The 17,975-nt window shown below is 44.8% G+C and overlaps 1 protein-coding gene across 1 annotated transcript in view; it reads right to left on the bottom strand.

The window, feature by feature from the left end:
- The window catches only part of FBN2 (fibrillin 2), a 415,749-nt gene that overhangs the window by 357,828 nt on the left and 39,946 nt on the right, over window positions 1-17,975 (bottom strand). Inside the window, exon 5 of the mRNA XM_075324675.1 lies at window positions 11,953-12,048. Coding sequence (XP_075180790.1) covers window positions 11,953-12,048 — 96 coding nt within the window. The remainder of the gene's footprint in view (window positions 1-11,952; window positions 12,049-17,975) is intronic.

Raw genomic sequence — 17,975 nt, 5'->3', positions numbered from 1 at the left:
AATGTAAGGTCATGCACTTGGGTAGAGGAAATAACATTTATAATTATGTACTTAATTGTAGAACATTGAGTAAAACAGACACAGAAAAAGACTTGGGTGTATGGGTGGATGGTAAACTTCACTTTAGTGGACAGTGTCAGGCAACTGCTGCCAGGGCTAATAAAATAATGGGATGTATTAAAAGAGGTATAAGTGTTCATGAAAAAAATATAGTTCTACCTCTGTACAAGTCACTAGTGCGACCGCACTTAGAATACTGTGTACAATTCTGGTCACCGATATATAAGAAGGACATAGCTGAACTGGAGAGGGTGCAGAGAAGAGCCACCAAGATTATTAGAGGAATGGGTGGGCTGCAATACCAAGACAGGTTATTAAACTTGGGGTTATTTAGTCTGGAAAAACGAAGGCTTAGGGGGGATCTAATCACAATGTATAAATATATGAGGGGACAGTACAGAGACCTTTCCAAAGATCTTTTTACACCTAGGCCTGCGACTGGAACACGGGGGCATCCGCTTCGTCTTGAGGAAAGAAGGTTTAATCATAATCACAGATGAGGATTCTTTACTGTACGAGCAGTGAGTAGTGATGAGCGAGTATGCTTGTTACTACTCGGTACTCGCACGAGTATCACTGTACTCGGGCTACTCGGCGGGTACCGAGTAATTTTGCAATACTCGTGCTTTACTCGTGGTCTTCATCCCTGCATGTTGGCGCTCTTTTGAGAGCCAGCCCTCATGCAGGGATTGGCTGGCAGACCACTGCAATGCCACAGCCCTGTTAGTTGTGGAATTGCAGTGATTGGCCGGCCTGCACAGCGTGACCGAGCCTTTATACCGGCCGGCGCGCTGTGCTCTGTACACAGCCATCTCATATTCCCTGCTTTCCACGCCCACAGGCGCCTATGATTGGTTGCAGTGAGACACGCCCCCACGCTGAGTGACAGGTGTCACACTGCACCCAATCACAGCAGCCGGTGGGCGGGTCTATACTGTGCAGTAAAATAAATAAATAAATAATTAAAAAAAAATGGCGTGCGGTCCCCCCAATTTTAATACCAGCCAGATAAAGCCATACAGCTGAAGGCTGGTATTCTCAGGATGGGGAGCTCCACGTTATGGGGAGCCCCCCACCCTAACAATATCAGTCAGCAGCTGCCCAGAATTGCCGCATACATTATATGCGACAGTTCTGGGGCTGTACCCGGCTCTTCCCGATTTACCCTAGTGCGTTGGCAAATCAGGGTAATAAGGAGTTAATGGCAGCCCATAGCTGCCACTAAATCCTAGATTAATCATGCCAGGCGTCTCCCCGAGATTCCTTCCATGATTAATCTGTAAATTACAGTTAAAAAACACACACACCCGAAAAATCCTTTATTAGAAATAAAAAACACTAACAAAGTCCCTCATTACCAATTTATTAACCCCGACAAACCCTCCATGTCCGGCGTACTCCACGGACTCCGGCGTCGCGTCCAGCTCTGCTGCATGGAAGTGACAGGAGCTGCAGAAGACACCGCCGCTCCGGTCACCTCCACGCAGCTAATGAAGGGAATAGCGCGATCAGCTGCTGTCAGTCAGGTAACTCCCCGCCACCGCTGGATCCAGCGGTGGCCGCGATTAACCTCAGTGACAGCAGCTGATCACTATACTCACCTCAGTTGGTGCATGGAGCTGACTGGAGCGGCGGTGAGTAGCGCGATCAGCTGAGCTGTCACTGAGGTTACCCGCGGCCACCGCTGCATCCACCGCTGGATCCAGGTAACCTCAGTGACAGCTCAGCTGATCGCTATACTCATCTCATTAGCTGCGTGGAGGTGACCGGAGCGGCGGTGTATTCTGCAGCTCCTGTCACTTCCATGCAGCAGAGCTGGACGCGACGCTGGAGGACTGTGGAGTACGCCGGACATGGAGGGTTTGTCGGGGTTAATAAATTGGTAATGAGGGACTTTGTTAGTGTTTTTTATTTCTAATAAAGGATTTTTCGGGTGTGTGTGTTTTTTAACTGTAATTTACAGATTAATCATGGAAGGAATCTCAGGGAGACGCCTGACATGATTAATCTAGGATTTAGTGGCAGCTATGGGCTGCCATTAACTCCTCCTTATTACCCCGATTTGCCAACGCACTAGGGTAAATCGGGAAGAGCCGGGTACAGCCCCAGAACTGTCGCATCTAATGTATGCGGCAATTCTGGGCAGCTGCTGACTGATATTGTTAGGGTGGGGGGCTCCCCATAACGTGGAGCTCCCCATCCTGAGAATACCAGCCTTCAGCCGTATGGCTTTATCTGGCTGGTATTAAAATTGGGGGGACCGCACGCCGTTTTTTTTAATTATTTAATTATTTATTTCACTGCACAGTCTACACACACCGGCTGCTGTGATTGGGTGCAGTGAGACAGCTGTCACTCAGTGTGGGAGCGTGTCTCACTGCAACCAATCATAGGCGCCGAAAAGCAGGAAAGCAGGGAATAGGAGATTGATTAATGAGCGGCCGGCTTTTTCAAAAGAGGAAAAGCCACCGGAGTTTGAACAGCTGTGCAGCGCCGCGGCAGTGATCGGGGAACGGTAAGTAAGAGAGAGGGGGGGGGAACTGACCGACAGACTGTGAGAGGGGGACAGACAAGACAGAGAGAGACAGACCGACGGACTGAGGGAGATAGAATAAAAAAAAAAAAATGACCGACATCGCTAGTAAAAAGCACAAAACGTGCGTTTTGGACATCGGAGTGCCACACAAGGTTTTCATGTAAAATCTTTCATGTATTAATCTCAAAAAGTAACATACACCAGCTCTATCTCACTATTGGGTATGTGCCCTTAACATTTCCGCCATGAAAATTCATTTTGGTGTCATTTTGGAAGGTTTTCTGGTGAGTCCGTAAAAATGGCGTAAAACTTGGACAAAATTGTTCACAGCTGTGACTTTTGAGTGATAAATGCTTCAAGGGGTCTTCCCCATGCTGATGCCATGTCATTTGAGCACTCTTCTGAGACTTTTGTGACATTTTTAGGGTTTCTACATGCTGCCGGGGGGTCATTTCACAAAAATACTCGGGTCTCCCATAGGATAACATTGGGCTCGGTGCTAGGGCCGAGTACACGAGTATCTTGGGAGGCTCGGCCCGAGCTTCGAGCACCCGAGCTTTTTAGTACTCGCTCATCACTAGCAGTGAGACTATGGAACTCTCTGCCGCATGATGTTGTAATGAGTGATTCACTACTAACATTTAAGCAGAGCCTGGATGCCTTTCTTGAAAAATTTAATATTACCAGTTATGTATATTAGATTTTATGACAGGGTGTTGATCCAGAGAACTAGTCTGATTGCCGGATGTGGAGTCAGGAAGGAAATGTTTTCCCCATTGGAACTTGTTTGCCACATTGGGGTTTTTTTGCCTTCCTCTGAATCAACATGTTAGGCTACGGGTTGAACTAGATGGACTTAGAATCTCCCTTCAACCTTAAAAACTATGATACTATGAATATTATTTTTATTACTTTTAACATTTTTTTGAGTTACATATACATCATTGTGTAATTTATATAGTTTTCTTGGTGAAGCAAATATTAAAAGAAAACAATTTTTTTCCTATATTATTTTACTGTTCATGTTTTACACTGAATGAATAGTGAAGTGAATTCTTTAGGTTATTACAGTAATGTAGACACCTAATATTATGTAGGTTTTTGTTTTTTCTTCCATGTATGTAGCAAAATGTATTTTAGATAAAGAAAATAGGATTTTTTTTTCATTTGTTTTGCAGTGTGAACTTTAATTTCTATCACATTCTCTTTGTTTTTCTGAAGATTTTTTATATATATATATATATATATATATATATATATATATATATATATATATTATATGACAAGACACATACTGTTTATTGACTACATCAGAGCAAGGCTTGGCCCACAGTCCCCACAGCTCCTCTTAATAATTACTCAGCCCTCTTTCTCCAAATCCAGTGATAGATCATCTTTCCCCTCTACTCTCAAGATCACATCTCGCCGCCTGTCTACATGACCCACTCCCATCTCACCTCATCCCCTATCTCACCAGTTTTCATCCCAACCATAGCCCATTTCTCTAACCTATAACTAGCAACTGGTGTATATCACCTCATGCTTTAAATATGCCTTGCTCATGTCGCGGGCGGAGGGGACGTGCTCGCCACGCTCGGGTCCGGGGCTTCTGCTGCTGCTGATCGGTGGCTCGAGCGGTGGGCTGGACCCGGGAACTCGAGCAGCACTCCTCGTCCATGAGTGAAAAGGGGGTGGTTTGTTTAGGGAGATAGTTCATGACGCCACCCATGGGTCGTGGTGATAAGTGGCACCACCGCTGCTGGTGACGGGGATCCCGGGAGCGATGGCATGGAGCAGCTAGGATGTTGGTTCCCCCTCCGTGGGTAGGGGTTGGTGATCCCGGGGCCCGGTGGTGAATGGGGAGGAGGGCTGCTGGGCGCAGTGCTGCGGTGCGGTGCCTGATGGCACTATTGTACTCACAAGTAAACTACACAGAGTCACTGGTAAACTAGAAACTGCCGGAGTCCACAGCCTTCGGTGCGGAGGGTGTTTGGGGTCCCACACATAGTACAGCAGGATCCTGTTCTTGTTTTGCAGCCAGACGCTTCGTTCTCCTTTCTCAGTCGGAAACGGGGAGCCCACTCCCCCTGCAGTGATCCGGGTCACCCCTTGATGCCGGCGGGCCACTACTCTGCTCCGGCCACCTCGGGCCTTTTCCTCACACTTCCCTTCCTTATAGCAGCCAGGAGCTATCCTCTCCTGGCCTGCTCTCTTAACACTCCAAACTCACTCTGCTCCAGCCCCTCCCCTCCTGCTCTGTGTTGCTCTTACACTGGGGGAGGGTGTGTCTGTCCTGCTGCACTGGTCTGGGATCAGGTTACCAAGGAGGAGAATGGCCTGCACTTTGCTGGATTTATGCACACTCTGTGACACCCTGGTTTTGCCAGGGCATCACAATCACACCCATACCTCCCTTGACTCTTCCTCTGTGTCTAGCCATTGCACCATATCACTTCTCCCAAAACTATGCCTCAAAACTACTGGAACTGCATGTCCATCTTGAACTGTCCTCCCACCTGCTCCCTCTTTGACTGGTTACAATCTGGCTTCCGACAGTCTCATTCTACTGACACTGCTCTAACTAAAGTCACCAATGACGTACTAACCGCCAAGGCCAAGCAACACTACTATGTCCTCCCCCTCCTGGACCTGTCCTCTGCCTTCGACCCAGTGGACCATTTTCTCTACTACAGATTCTCTCATCTCTGAGCATCACAGACTCAGCCCTATTTTGGATTTCCTCATACGTAACCAACTCCACACCACTTCCTCATCTCACCTCCTATCTGTCAGTGTCCCCCAAGGTTCAGTTCTGGTACCACTGCTGTACTCCATCTACACCTTCAGCCTGGGACAGCTCATAGAGGACCATGGCTTTCAGTATCATCTCTATGCTAGTAATACACAGATTTACCTCTCTGGACCTGACATCACCTCCTTACTAACCAGAATCCCACAATGTCTGTCAGCTATTTCATCCTTTTTTCTCTGCTTGATTTCTAAAACATTACATGGACAAAACAAAATTCATTGTCTTTCCTCCTTCTCACTCAACCCGCCCAACACACCTATCCATTAAAGTTGATGGTTGCTTACTCTCCCCAGTCCCATGTGCTTGCTGCCTGGGGTTAACTCTCGACTCTGCTCTCTCATTCAAGCCACACATCCAAGCCCTGTTCATCTCCTGTCACCTCCCAGATTCGAACATTCCTTAACCAAGAAACTACAAAAATACTAGCGCATGCTTTTATAATCTTCCACCTAGACTATTGCAATCGCCTGCTCTGTGGCCTCCCTTCTATCTCTCTCGCACCCCTACAATCTTCTTTAACCTATGGTGCTTGACTTATCCACCTTTCCCCCAGTACTCCCCGACCTCTCCAATCTCTTCACTGGCTTCCCCTTGCCCAACGACTCCAGTTGAAAACCCTAATCATAGCAGAAAACAAGAGAAAAGACTGCAAGAAATTGTACACACCAATTAAAATAGTAGAATTGTATTATTGTCAAAATGAACACTCGCAGACATGTGCAGAGCATATAAAAACAATTAAAAACAGAAATGCAGCTGATCCAAAGTACACATAATGTGCAATATATATCAAACAGTAAAATGAGAATGAAAATGGCATCCAGCTAGTGCAGCAATATGCTACCCACAGTTAATCCGCCCCAATATAAATGCAGGGTATCTAATAACTCCAATCAAACACAGTATATTTGTTAGAAAAAATAGCCTAAAGGTGGAGTATGCCACATAAATGTAGCGCCCCTGCGGTCAAGCTACTAAGATCTGCAACCTGGTGTCTTAGCTCTGGCAAAACCCACACACACCTAAAACATTCACACAACACCACCCTAGACCATTAGAGGGCACGACAGAGACACAGGTGGAGAGGGTTGGCCATCCTATGGCGTAAAGCCGGCCCAGGAAGTGGAGGTTGCCAAGGAGGTGTAAATCCAACCATCCTGTAGTTAGGTCCCTGGAGGGAAGGGGAAGAGTTGGTGGGTGAGAGAGGAGAGAGGACAAGGAGGGGGAAGGACACCCAGCTGTGTGTCAGGTCTGGGTGCGAGGCCTGAGAATCGATCGCACGATACCCAGGGGAGAAGCGGCTGGCTACAGGGTCTGCAAGGGACTCTGACAGAGCTGTGCACACAACCGGGTGCAGAATCCGAGGGGAGAAGTAGTAAAGCTTTAAGCCTTCTGCCAGAATCTGCATGGTGAGGGAACTTCCAGAGCTACTTACCACCCTTTAGTGGCCCTTCAAGTGTTCCAAGCGAAGGAGGGAGCCACAGCACAAGAGAAGTGCACGGAGGGGCCCATAGCCAGGCTACATGGACAGAGCGGGGACAAAGGGAACCAGGAATCTGTCCCCAGCACCAGGGGAGTGTAACCTATGAGTAAATCACCAGTAAAAACTCCCTGTTTAACTCGGACTTTGCCTGCTTGCATTCCTTTTGGCCTGCACCTCATCCAGCACCTAGAGGACACTGGGGTTTACCCTACCTGCGGAGGGGGATAACACATTTGCTGCTGATCCCATCAGCCCCAGTCCCTCACAAGCAGCAGCGGCGGCATCTAGTCCCTTGCCGCACTACCGCAGGTGGTGTCACGAACATTAACTTTATTATCTCTTGTAAATAGCCACTGCCATCTTCTTAAGTGTCCATCATTACCTGGGTCTGGGATCACTTGAGCCACCGACCACCTGAATCCGAGCAGCTCGGCTGCTCTGGGGGCACGCCATAAGCACACTGCACTATGGAGATGTGTTGCCCCCACGTCATCAGCCGGGCTGATCGGATCCGGATCCACGGTGGCTCGATGGGGCTCCGGACCCGGGGGTCATATGGCTCCTCAAACCAAGTAGGGTTATGTACAGGGGATGGTGTGGAAAGTTCATGACACCACCCGTGGTGCGTGGTAAGGTGGAGTACCACCGCTGCAATTGGGAGTACCCGGGGGCGATGGTGTGGGCAGCTAGGTGTTTAACCCCTCCACGGGTAGGGGGAATGCCCCGGGAACTCGGTAAAGGTGACGGGGGTGTGCCGTTGGGACGGTAAGGGTCACTTGCGTACTCAGTCCAATAACGCTGACACCGACTGTAGTAAACCAAAGTTCTGGACACCGCTGCCACTGCGAGGGAGCATGCCTGGGCCCGGTGCCCGTTGGTGTTGCCTGTTGGCCTGTGACCTTTTTCCGTGGCACCTTGTCTTCTTCTAGTTGGTCCCTTTAGTCTGGAACTAATCGGGTCCTGCTCCCCAGTATGGCTAACTGGGTGAGCTTGCTCTCAGGGTGCACGCTTGGGATTTTCTGGACCATGTAATGGAAAGTCCTATCCCCCTCGTTGCGCTATTAGCCCGATTTTGGAGCGGGTGGAGAACGGATCGTGGAGGCTCCGTCCTTGTCGGGTAAATTGTCAGGACGCTTGAAGCTACTCCCTTACCTAGGGTACACGTACCCCGTCGTGGCCTGGCCCCTGCCTGGTGATGGCACAAGGCCACTGGTTGTCCTCCTCGACAGTCCGTGCTCCTTGTCACGATCCCCTGCGACCGGGGTCCAGCTCCTACCAGGCCCAGACCAACGTCTGCCACCTAGTAGTTAACGGAGCACAGCTCCTGACCTCTCCTCTTGAGAGTCACTCTTCAACTCACTGTCTCCTAACACTCCTGACCCCCCCTTCCAACCCCCCAAGTGGGTGACCCTATTCCACTCAGGCCGTTCACTAGTGTGTCTGGTGGGTGTGGTACAGAGTGTTCCTAGGATTTTGATTAGCCTGTTCTTGGCAACACCAAGGTGCGGGACCCGTAACCAAGGAGGAGATGGATATTGCACAGAAGATCAGATTGTACAATACCCTGTGACGACCTGATAGGCCAGGGCGTCTCAGAGACAGCAATATAGTAGAGAAACAACACGATAATCCAAGCTAGGAAGCCACTCACAATAAACTACCAGTGTTGTGATTATATATAAGCATGCTCATGCTGTTGAATTATCAAACACACATGGTACAGCCAGGGAACCATAGCAGAGAGCTATAGTGTGAAAGAAATAAGGCAGAATCTAGCATATATACAATACCCAGAGAATGGCACTGAATCTAGTGCAGCAAATGAATAAAGGAGGATCAGCTGGAGAGAGCTCGACATGTGTCGTCGCTATGGCAGCTTCATCAGGACTCGCTCCTTTTGTTTTTTACATAATATATTTCTCTAGAGATCAAAAATTTCTTGGGAACATTTTTTTAAATTCAATAATCACTTTTTTTCCACTATAATTATTGCAGCCAGTTCAGCCTCACTTGCACCAAAAAACCGACCCACTACAATGATATATGTCTCTAGTAAAGCTGATTTAGGTCTGCTTGGACCCAGGAGCTCTGCTATGCTGCCTACAAGAGTATTGGCACTGACAATGCTTCTGCACATTACATACTGCTCATTCAGCTCTGTATAGCTAGTGAAACACAATACAGAAGTGGTAACACTCTACTTCTGTCTTCTCCCCAGAGTTCTTGGTTGTGTCTGACAGCTGGAAAACTGACCTATTCTGCTAGATTGCAGGAGCAGGTGTTAACCTAGTGCCGTAAATTTATAATCGTGCTGGGTTAAAGCCCAGGAACAAACTCTATTCCTTATGAGGTTTATTACTCATCAGCTAGTGTTCAAAACAGCAGAACAATGTACAGTACCTGGTAATGTGATATCCTGATAAGAAACTATAAATCACCGGAAAAAAATGTATAAAAAAACTGAGTCCTCAGTGGTTGAAACCTTAATGGCTAACTGAAAAGATGGTAATAGAAATCTTTCAAGACTACTCAGGTCTCTTCATCAGGCATGGTATACCTCACCACATATTTCACCTATTGTATCACCTTTTGCAATGATTTTGTTAGGGTCTTGGTAAGCACTTCAATGCATGTTGGTTGCCAAGTAGTATATATTCTGGGTAATGTAGACTGGAGCCAGTTATGAGAAAGTATGGCAAAGAAGGTGGTCAAAGTAGGAATCAGTGGTTTTGTAATTAACCAGCTGAGTCTAAATTAAACAGCACCAAAGGCTGAGGTTAAAAAAACATGTAATGAAATAACCAAACAGGGTCGGTACAGTTTAATGTACTTGGTTGAGCGGCCGCCAAGCTGGCAAAGCGTCACAATTCAGTGAAACTTAGATTCTGCACACTGCATAAACCCAAACTGCCAGGTAGTGATGCCTAGTGCCTAAGTCAGCGAGCTGTCAGTGAGGAGAACCCGGCCGTACAGGAGTAAAGAAAACTGTGAGATAGAAAAAAGGAACATTGGAAGATAAGGGATATAGGTAAAAAATGCCCTAGAGATGCAGCAGAGGGGAAGGCGGAGGCAGAGGCCCATTGAGAGTGTCCAATCTCAGTCAGCATAGTAACAGTGATCGTCAGTATCCGGTTGAAGGCAGAAGATGACACAAACAGAAGAGGGCTCATTATAGCTCATTATAATGCACAATTATAACTGCAGCTGCACAGATTGCACCAATGTTATGTCTATCCTTGGTCTACACATCATATACCTGGCACGGTATGATAAATAAGATTATGGATATTTTTATATAGTTTTCCCTGTCACTGTGACCAGGTGCAGGAATTGTATAGTTAGTAAAGGGTGTTTCTCGATGCATTATATGCACGGAGGGTACTGTAAGTATTATTGCAGTGTAATTGCAGTGTCAGTGAAATTTGTAGGTGTTACGGAGGGGACGATTGGATATAAAATAATATGAAGCCAATCGTCGCCTGAAGTCCACTGGGCAGATGACAAAGCTGTTTCAGGACTGGAGGACGGATATAGCAACTAAGGAAACCCAAATGTGAACTAAGGGGATGTTTAAGGGCACACCCCAATGTACAGTGTGTCCCTGTTAGCTTCACAAGTATACAGGTATTGGTCACGTGTGAAGGGACACATCAGACCGAGAGGTAACCCAATTAGTGTCACTGGAAACCCTAATGGATAGACGCTGAACCGGTCACGTGCATAGAGGGCATGACAGACAGGTAGGATAGTCCGGTTAGTGTTACAGGTAACAGTCTGCCACTGGTACTGCAGACTAATAGTCACGTGCGAAGAGGGCACGTCAGACCGCTTGGGGTACCCAGTTAGCCTCACTGGGCACACGAGGACTGGTGCACACATACACGCAACTCTGCCACTGGCTCTTCAGACTACCGGTCATGTGCATAGAGGGCACGTCAGACCAAAGAGGTAACCCAGTTAGCGTTGCTGGGTACCCGGAGACTAATAGGACAGGAGCTGGCCCTAACTGCGCCGCATTATCAGTATATTGTGGCATCTGGCACCGACGCCCTTGCCTTGCCTGTCACAGTCCTATCCACATAAACGTACCTGCCACAAATACATGCAGGAAAGATGGCGCTGGAACCCAAGCATACATGCAGCACAGTCTTCTCACTGAGCTGCAGCCATAGACAATGGAGAATGATGCTCGCGCGCCTCTGGGCATCATTACGGACCTCTTATAGCCGCCTCCCTGGCCCAGGCCACATTGCATGTGGTAATGGGGTCAGTTATAGTCATCCTGCGGATGCCATGTAACCGCTGATGTCACCGCAACCAATCATCAGCCACCACGTCACCACTGACGTGATGCGCAATAGCGGTAATCTCACACTTAGTGCCTCGAGAGGCTGCGGTGACCCGAGCATGCAAAGGTAGCACTAAATGGGAACTTAGGCTCAGGATGCTACAACACTCTAGCCACCTGATGCCTGTCAGACCGACAGTGGTGCTGCGGAGTCGACCGATCCCAATGTGGGAATCAATGATGGGACTGGACCGGTTCGGGACTCAGAAGAACCCCGAACCATAACAGTAGGATGTGTGTGAATCATGTATGAGGTGACAGGTTTGCAATTTGTATGTAATGTGTGTGACATATATGTAATGTGTGAGTGATACGTGTCATGTATCTAATATGTAAGTTACATATTTCCATCCTGTCAGTATAAATATAATGATTTCTAGTGTCCAAAGGAGAAGCTGAAACAGCAATTAAACAATATAAGAAAATAAATAACAAGGCAATGGGTGATAATAACCATTAAACTTGCAACTGATAAAACATAGGAAGTTTATCATTAATTGTCCTCTATTTTGATTGCCTGGAAACCTCTTAATTTGTAAAATTTGCAAAAATAATGAAATTATTGAAAATGAATAAATTAATACAGTTTTGTGATTAAGAAAATCCTGTTAGAGAAAGGAAGGGACAATACATTGGAAGGACGAGCCTTTTTGCAACAAATGTGTTCCCTTCAAAATGTATAATAGATAAGCAATAAAAGTGTATTCCCTTACCTCTTTCACACTGAGGACCAGTAAATCCATATACACAGGCACATCGATTGGGTCCAATACAACGGCCTCCATTCTGGCAAGCGTTTTCACAGACCGCTATGAAAATACAGTTATAGAAAAATAAGCATATATCCACATACTTATCATGCTCATTATTGGCATTGTAGTTATGTTTATTTACTAGATTTGAGCAAACAAATTTGCAGGACATTGTTCATGAAAGTAGTCCATTGGCATGGGAATGGAGCCATGCAAACCTCCTCCTACCTGCTGGTATTTATGGTACCATTTCTGATTAGTAGGCTCAGCGGGAAATTCCAGACAATGACGTGTCATGCCATGACTATGATGGTGTGCCAGAGCACCTAATCAGAAGAGATATGGGAGCTGCCAGTAGGTAGGAGGACATTCAGACGCTTCTGGTCTGGAGGCCACAGATTACTGACATGCCCCACGGTCCCGGAGATCTTCTTTCAAATCTCTATTAGTTAATATGTTCCTAGAGAACTGCATATAGTTACACTTGTGTTTTCAACTGAGTGTGAAATATAATGTGAACTTTATTAGGGTGTAGATTTAGCTTTTTATAGTTTTGGTCAGCAATCTTCCAGGAAGTGTCCTAACATGAAGGGACAGCCCATTCTGTAGCAGAAAAAAAAGTCAGTATACTATATATACTGTATATATCATGTATTCAAGTAGTGGTCACCCCCAACGGGTTGAGTAGTTATATATGATGTATCTCAGCCTGCCAAGCACAAAAATGTACCACTGTACGTGTGTGAGAAGACTCTGCGGCAAGAAGAAGAAGGTGATATTCTAATTCAGTTATATCGTATAGATTAACTAAAGCTGGCGACTTCAAATCAGTGACTTTATTCCATAAACTCATTTTTCTGGTATCACTATCCATAAGGATTTATAGCAATAAATGATGCAATTATCAATTTGTGGATATGAACTTTAATAATCATGCACATATGAATTTTGACCAGTAATAAGATCCCCAAAATGAATCCTACCATGTCCCTTAATGCAAAAGCTCGTTTCTGAATGAGGTTCTATTTGATGGAAGATTTACCCATAAAGCCGCAGTACTTCCTGCGCTGCTGTTCTGCACAGCTGTCGACCATCAGGATAAACACAGCCGGGTCTGTGTCCTGATGGTTCTTGTCCTTATCTAGAGAACAAAGTGTTATCTTTTCATAGAAGCTTTCTCTCTTCCCTGCATGGATCATGGATATCAAAATACATGTGAGTGCCCTCTGTTGGCTGCTCGAATGTACTGCATCTTCCTGCCAGAAGAGGAGCATCAAGGAGTTGCATGCTGTGAATACAGGAAATACTAACCATGCCCTGCACGGCTAGCACTGATGGGTACGGTGTACTGACACTGATATGGGGGCACTGATATGGGATGCACTGTGACTGATACTGATGTGGTGGAAATGTGTGATTATAGATTGTATCAGTGCTTTGTGGTGGCAGGGTACTATGTGGCTGATACTGTTGTAACGGGATCTGTGGGACTGGGACTATGTGGGGCGATATTTTATTTAAAGGGACCCTATGACATTGAATGTGCAGTTCAATCTTCACGCAGCCTGATGTAGAGCAGGAGAACTGAGCACAGTGATTTATAGGTTTGTGGGAAAAGATTCAGTCTAATCTGTGTTTCATTTACGTAACTCCTTGGAGTCGGGAGCATCTTTGACCTTTCTTTTTTTCACTTTCTTATTGTGGTGTAACAGAACTTTTTAATTGTTTCAATTCATATGAGGATTTGATTTTTCGGGTTGAGTTTCTTTCTCGGTGCCATGATTTAGGGGCATATATAGCTTATTAGCAGACTTTTTTAACTCTTTATGGTGAGGAAAATAAACAAAAATTGAAAATCTAGCTTTGCATTTAAAATATCATGCTATTCACCGTGCTGGGCAAATAAAGTGTAAACTTTATTCTTTAGGTCAGCAAGATTATGGCAATACCAAATGTCTACGTTTTTTTTTCTTTTGTAAAATGTTCTTCTTCCGGACCAGACAATTCTCTGTTACACCTTTATTTTTTCCTCTTTTTCCAGGAGCAATAACTTTTTTATTTTTCTGTCCACTTAACTATATGAGGGCTTGCTTTTTGGCTGGACGAGTCATACTTTTGTGTGACATTCATTTTACTATCTAATGTACTGAAAAATGGGGGGGGGGAATCCAACTGTGGTGAATTTGACATATATTTTTAGCTTTTGTTCTTACTTCCTTCATTATTCAGTATAACTGACCTGTTAGCATGATTCTCCAGGTCAGTACAAGTACAGGAATACTAAACTTGTACAGATTTCTTTTCATTTAAAGGGAACCGGCCACCAAGATTTTCCCCTATAAGCTGCAGCCACCACCAGTGGGACCTTATATACAGCATTCCAGAATACTGTATATAAGTGCAAAAAAGGGTGGGTCCAGCATCAAGGTCCACAGGAAAACATCCAAGTAAAATATGTATATATAATGTACAGTTAGGTCCAGAAATATTTGGACAGTGACACAATTTTCGCGAGTTGGGCTCTGCATGCCACCACATTGGATTTGAAATGAAACCTCTACAACAGAATTCAAGTGCAGATTGTAACGGTTAATTTGAAGGTTTGAACAAAAATATCTGATAGAAATTGTAGGAATTGTACACATTTCTTTACAAACACTCCACATTTTAGGAGGTCAAAAGTAATTGGACAAATAAACCAAACCCCAAAAAAATATTTTTATTTTCAATATTTTGTTGCGAATCCTTTGGAGGCAATCACTGCCTTAAGTCTGGAACCCATGCCTTTACAGCCGCAGCCTTCAGGTCTTGCTTGTTTGTGGGTCTTTCTGTCTTAAGTCTGGATTTGAGCAAGTGAAATGCATGCTCAATTGGGTTAAGATCTGGTGATTGACTTGGCCATTGCAGAATGTTCCACTTTTTTGCACTCATGAACTCCTGGGTAGCTTTGGCTGTATGCTTGGGGTCATTGTCCATCTGTACTATGAAGCGCCGTCCGATCAACTTTGCGGCATTTGGCTGAATCTGGGCTGAAAGTATATCCCGGTACACTTCAGAATTCATCCGGCTACTCTTGTCTGCTGTTATGTCATCAATTAACACAAGTGACACAGTGCCATTGAAAGCCATGCATGCCCATGCCCTCACGTTGCCTCCACCATGTTTTACAGAGGATGTGGTGTGCCTTGGATCATGTGCCATTCCCTTTCTTCTCCAAACTTTTTTCATCCCATCATTCTGGTACAGGTTGATCTTTGTCTCATCTGTCCATAGAATACTTTTCCAGAACTGAGCTGGCTTCATGAGGTGTTTTTCAGCAAATTTAACTCTGGCCTGTCTATTTTTGGAATTGATGAATGGTTTGCATCTAGATGTGAACCCTTTGTATTTACTTTCATGGAGTCTTCTCTTTACTGTTGACTTAGAGACAGATACACCTACTTCACTGAGAGTGTTCTGGACTTCAGTTGATGTTGTGAATGGGTTCTTCTTCACCAAAGAAAGTATGCGGCGATCATCCACCACTGTTGTCATCCGTGGATGCCCAGGCCTTTTTGAGTTCCCAAGCTCACCAGTCAATTCCTTTTTTCTCAGAATGTACCCGACTGTTGATTTTGCTACTCCAAGCATGTCTGCTATCTCTCTGATGGATTTTTTCTTTTGTTTCAGCCTCAGGATGTTCTGCTTCACCTCAATTGAGAGTTCCTTAGACCGCATGTTGTCTGGTCACAGCAACAGCTTCCAAATGCAAAACCACACACCTGTAATCAAACCCAGACCTTTTAACTACTTCATTGATTACAGGTTAACGAGGGAGACGCCTTCAGAGTTAATTGCAGCCCTTAGAGTCCCTTGTCCAATTACTTTTGGTCCCTTGAAAAAGAGGAGGCTATGCATTACAGAGCTATGATTCCTAAACCCTTTCTCCGATTTGGATGTGAAAACTCTCATATTGCAGCTGGGAGTGTGCACTTTCAGCCCATATTATATATATAATTGTATTTCTGAACATGTTTTTGTAAATAGCTAAAATAACAAAACTTGTGTCACTGTCCAAATATTTCTGGACCTAACTGTATATAAGTGCACAGACCAATCTGGATATCATAAAAAATAGCTTTTATTATGGTCAAGTAGGTTGCGGTCCGGTCCAATAGGAATCACTGCTCCTAATCCGCCACCTCCTTATCCTGTGCGATCACCGTCCTTCTTCCAAAGCTCCATGTGGATAATGCATCCTATGTCATGCACACAGAGGCCTCCATTGTGCTTCTGCGCATGCACACTTTTCTCTACCCTGCTGAGGGCAGATCAAAGTATAGTAGTGCGTATGCTTGGGTAGTCTTTGACCTTTACCTGCGCATTACAGCAGGGCAGATAAAAGTGCACATGCGCAAGAGCGCAATGGAGGCCTCTGTGTAAATGATATAAGATGCTTCATACACACAGAGCTATGAAGGAGGACGGCGATGGAAGGAAAAGAAAAAGCACTGGACCCAAGACCAGCGATGCCCATCAGATTTAACCGCCTCCTAGGTGAGTATAATAAAATGTCTTTTTTACATTATACAGATTGGCCTGGGCACTTATATACAGTATTCTAGAATGCTGTATATAAGAACTCTCTGATGGCAGATGCAGCTAAAAGGTGATACATCTTGTAACAAGTTCCCTTTAAGTGGGGAAAAAGAAAAAAGGAAATTAAAAATTGCTTATGTCCCCATTTTTCAAGACCCAGAATGTTAATTTTATATTTGAATAGATTGGACTTTTATGAACACAGCAACACCATGTACAGTATGTGTAAATAGGCATTTTTATTTGTTATATCAATGTTCTTGTAGCTTTCAGAATTCTAGTGAAGAGCATTCTGATATACTGTAGTAAAATACCTAATCTGATCTGTTGTGGACTATTTTGTTTGCGCATGTTCTGTAGTAATGATGACACTGCTGTATGGGTAGTGCTCTGTAAATTGTAAAGCGAAACAATTTTGACAATTTTTATAATTCTACCAGCACTTTAGGTTCTGCAACTTCCTTTCCCTCACTCCACCTGCAATTGTTTAATGGCTATCCAGTCTCAAACTGAAAATCCAGTGCTCTGTTTTACCTTTATAAAACTTGACAGACAGGAGAGCAGGAGCAGAGAGACAGAAAAGCTCCCAATGTCCTCTACACTGTCTCTGTGTCTCTCCTGCTTGATTGTAAGAGACTTGTCAACAGACAGTTGACAAAAGGAAGCCAGTGTCCATACAAATTAGAAGGATATTTTTATGGGTAAGACAGCATTATATTTGAATGAAGTGATCAGCAAATTGCATGTATAGTATAATATCTATGAAATAAGAAAATGTTATCTGAAAGGCCAATGACCATTTACAAATACTGTATAGTAATGCATCTATATAATAGTACCTTGATTAAGCACCTGCTTTCGTCATGGTTGGGACTCACCATATTTGGGAATACTTGACAGGCTATGACAACATGGTGACCTTAGCTATGACACAGGTGCCACTACTACATCCCAGCGTAATACCAATGAATGTGGTCACATTAGAGGCGAGGTACCGAGGTATCACAAAAAATCCAACCAGACCAGACTTTTTACAACTTACTTGTCCCAATCCTCTAGGGGTGGAAATGTTACCCCATGAACCTACACCATGATCACATCACAGCTAATGATGAGCGAGTTTTGAAATACTCGGATTCGCGATACTCGTAACAAGTACAGTCTAATACTCGCGTATGCATTCCGAATAGTGTGTGCAATGCAAGTCAATGGGGAATACTCATTACATTGCGAGTATTCCCCATTGACTTGCATTGCACACACTATTTGAAATGTATACGCGAGTATTAGACAGTACTCGTTACGAAGATCGCAAATCTGAATAGTCACAGCTAAACTCTACTTGTAGACTAAGTCATAACATTACCTTTTTTAATAAACAATGAACTACATGACATGAAAGTGTA

Source organism: Anomaloglossus baeobatrachus, chromosome 1, assembly GCF_048569485.1.
Source record: "Anomaloglossus baeobatrachus isolate aAnoBae1 chromosome 1, aAnoBae1.hap1, whole genome shotgun sequence".
Lineage (NCBI taxonomy): Eukaryota > Metazoa > Chordata > Amphibia > Anura > Aromobatidae > Anomaloglossus > Anomaloglossus baeobatrachus.
The sequence above is the reverse complement of the archived record's forward strand: the minus strand, read 5'-3'. Positions and strand labels throughout refer to the sequence as shown.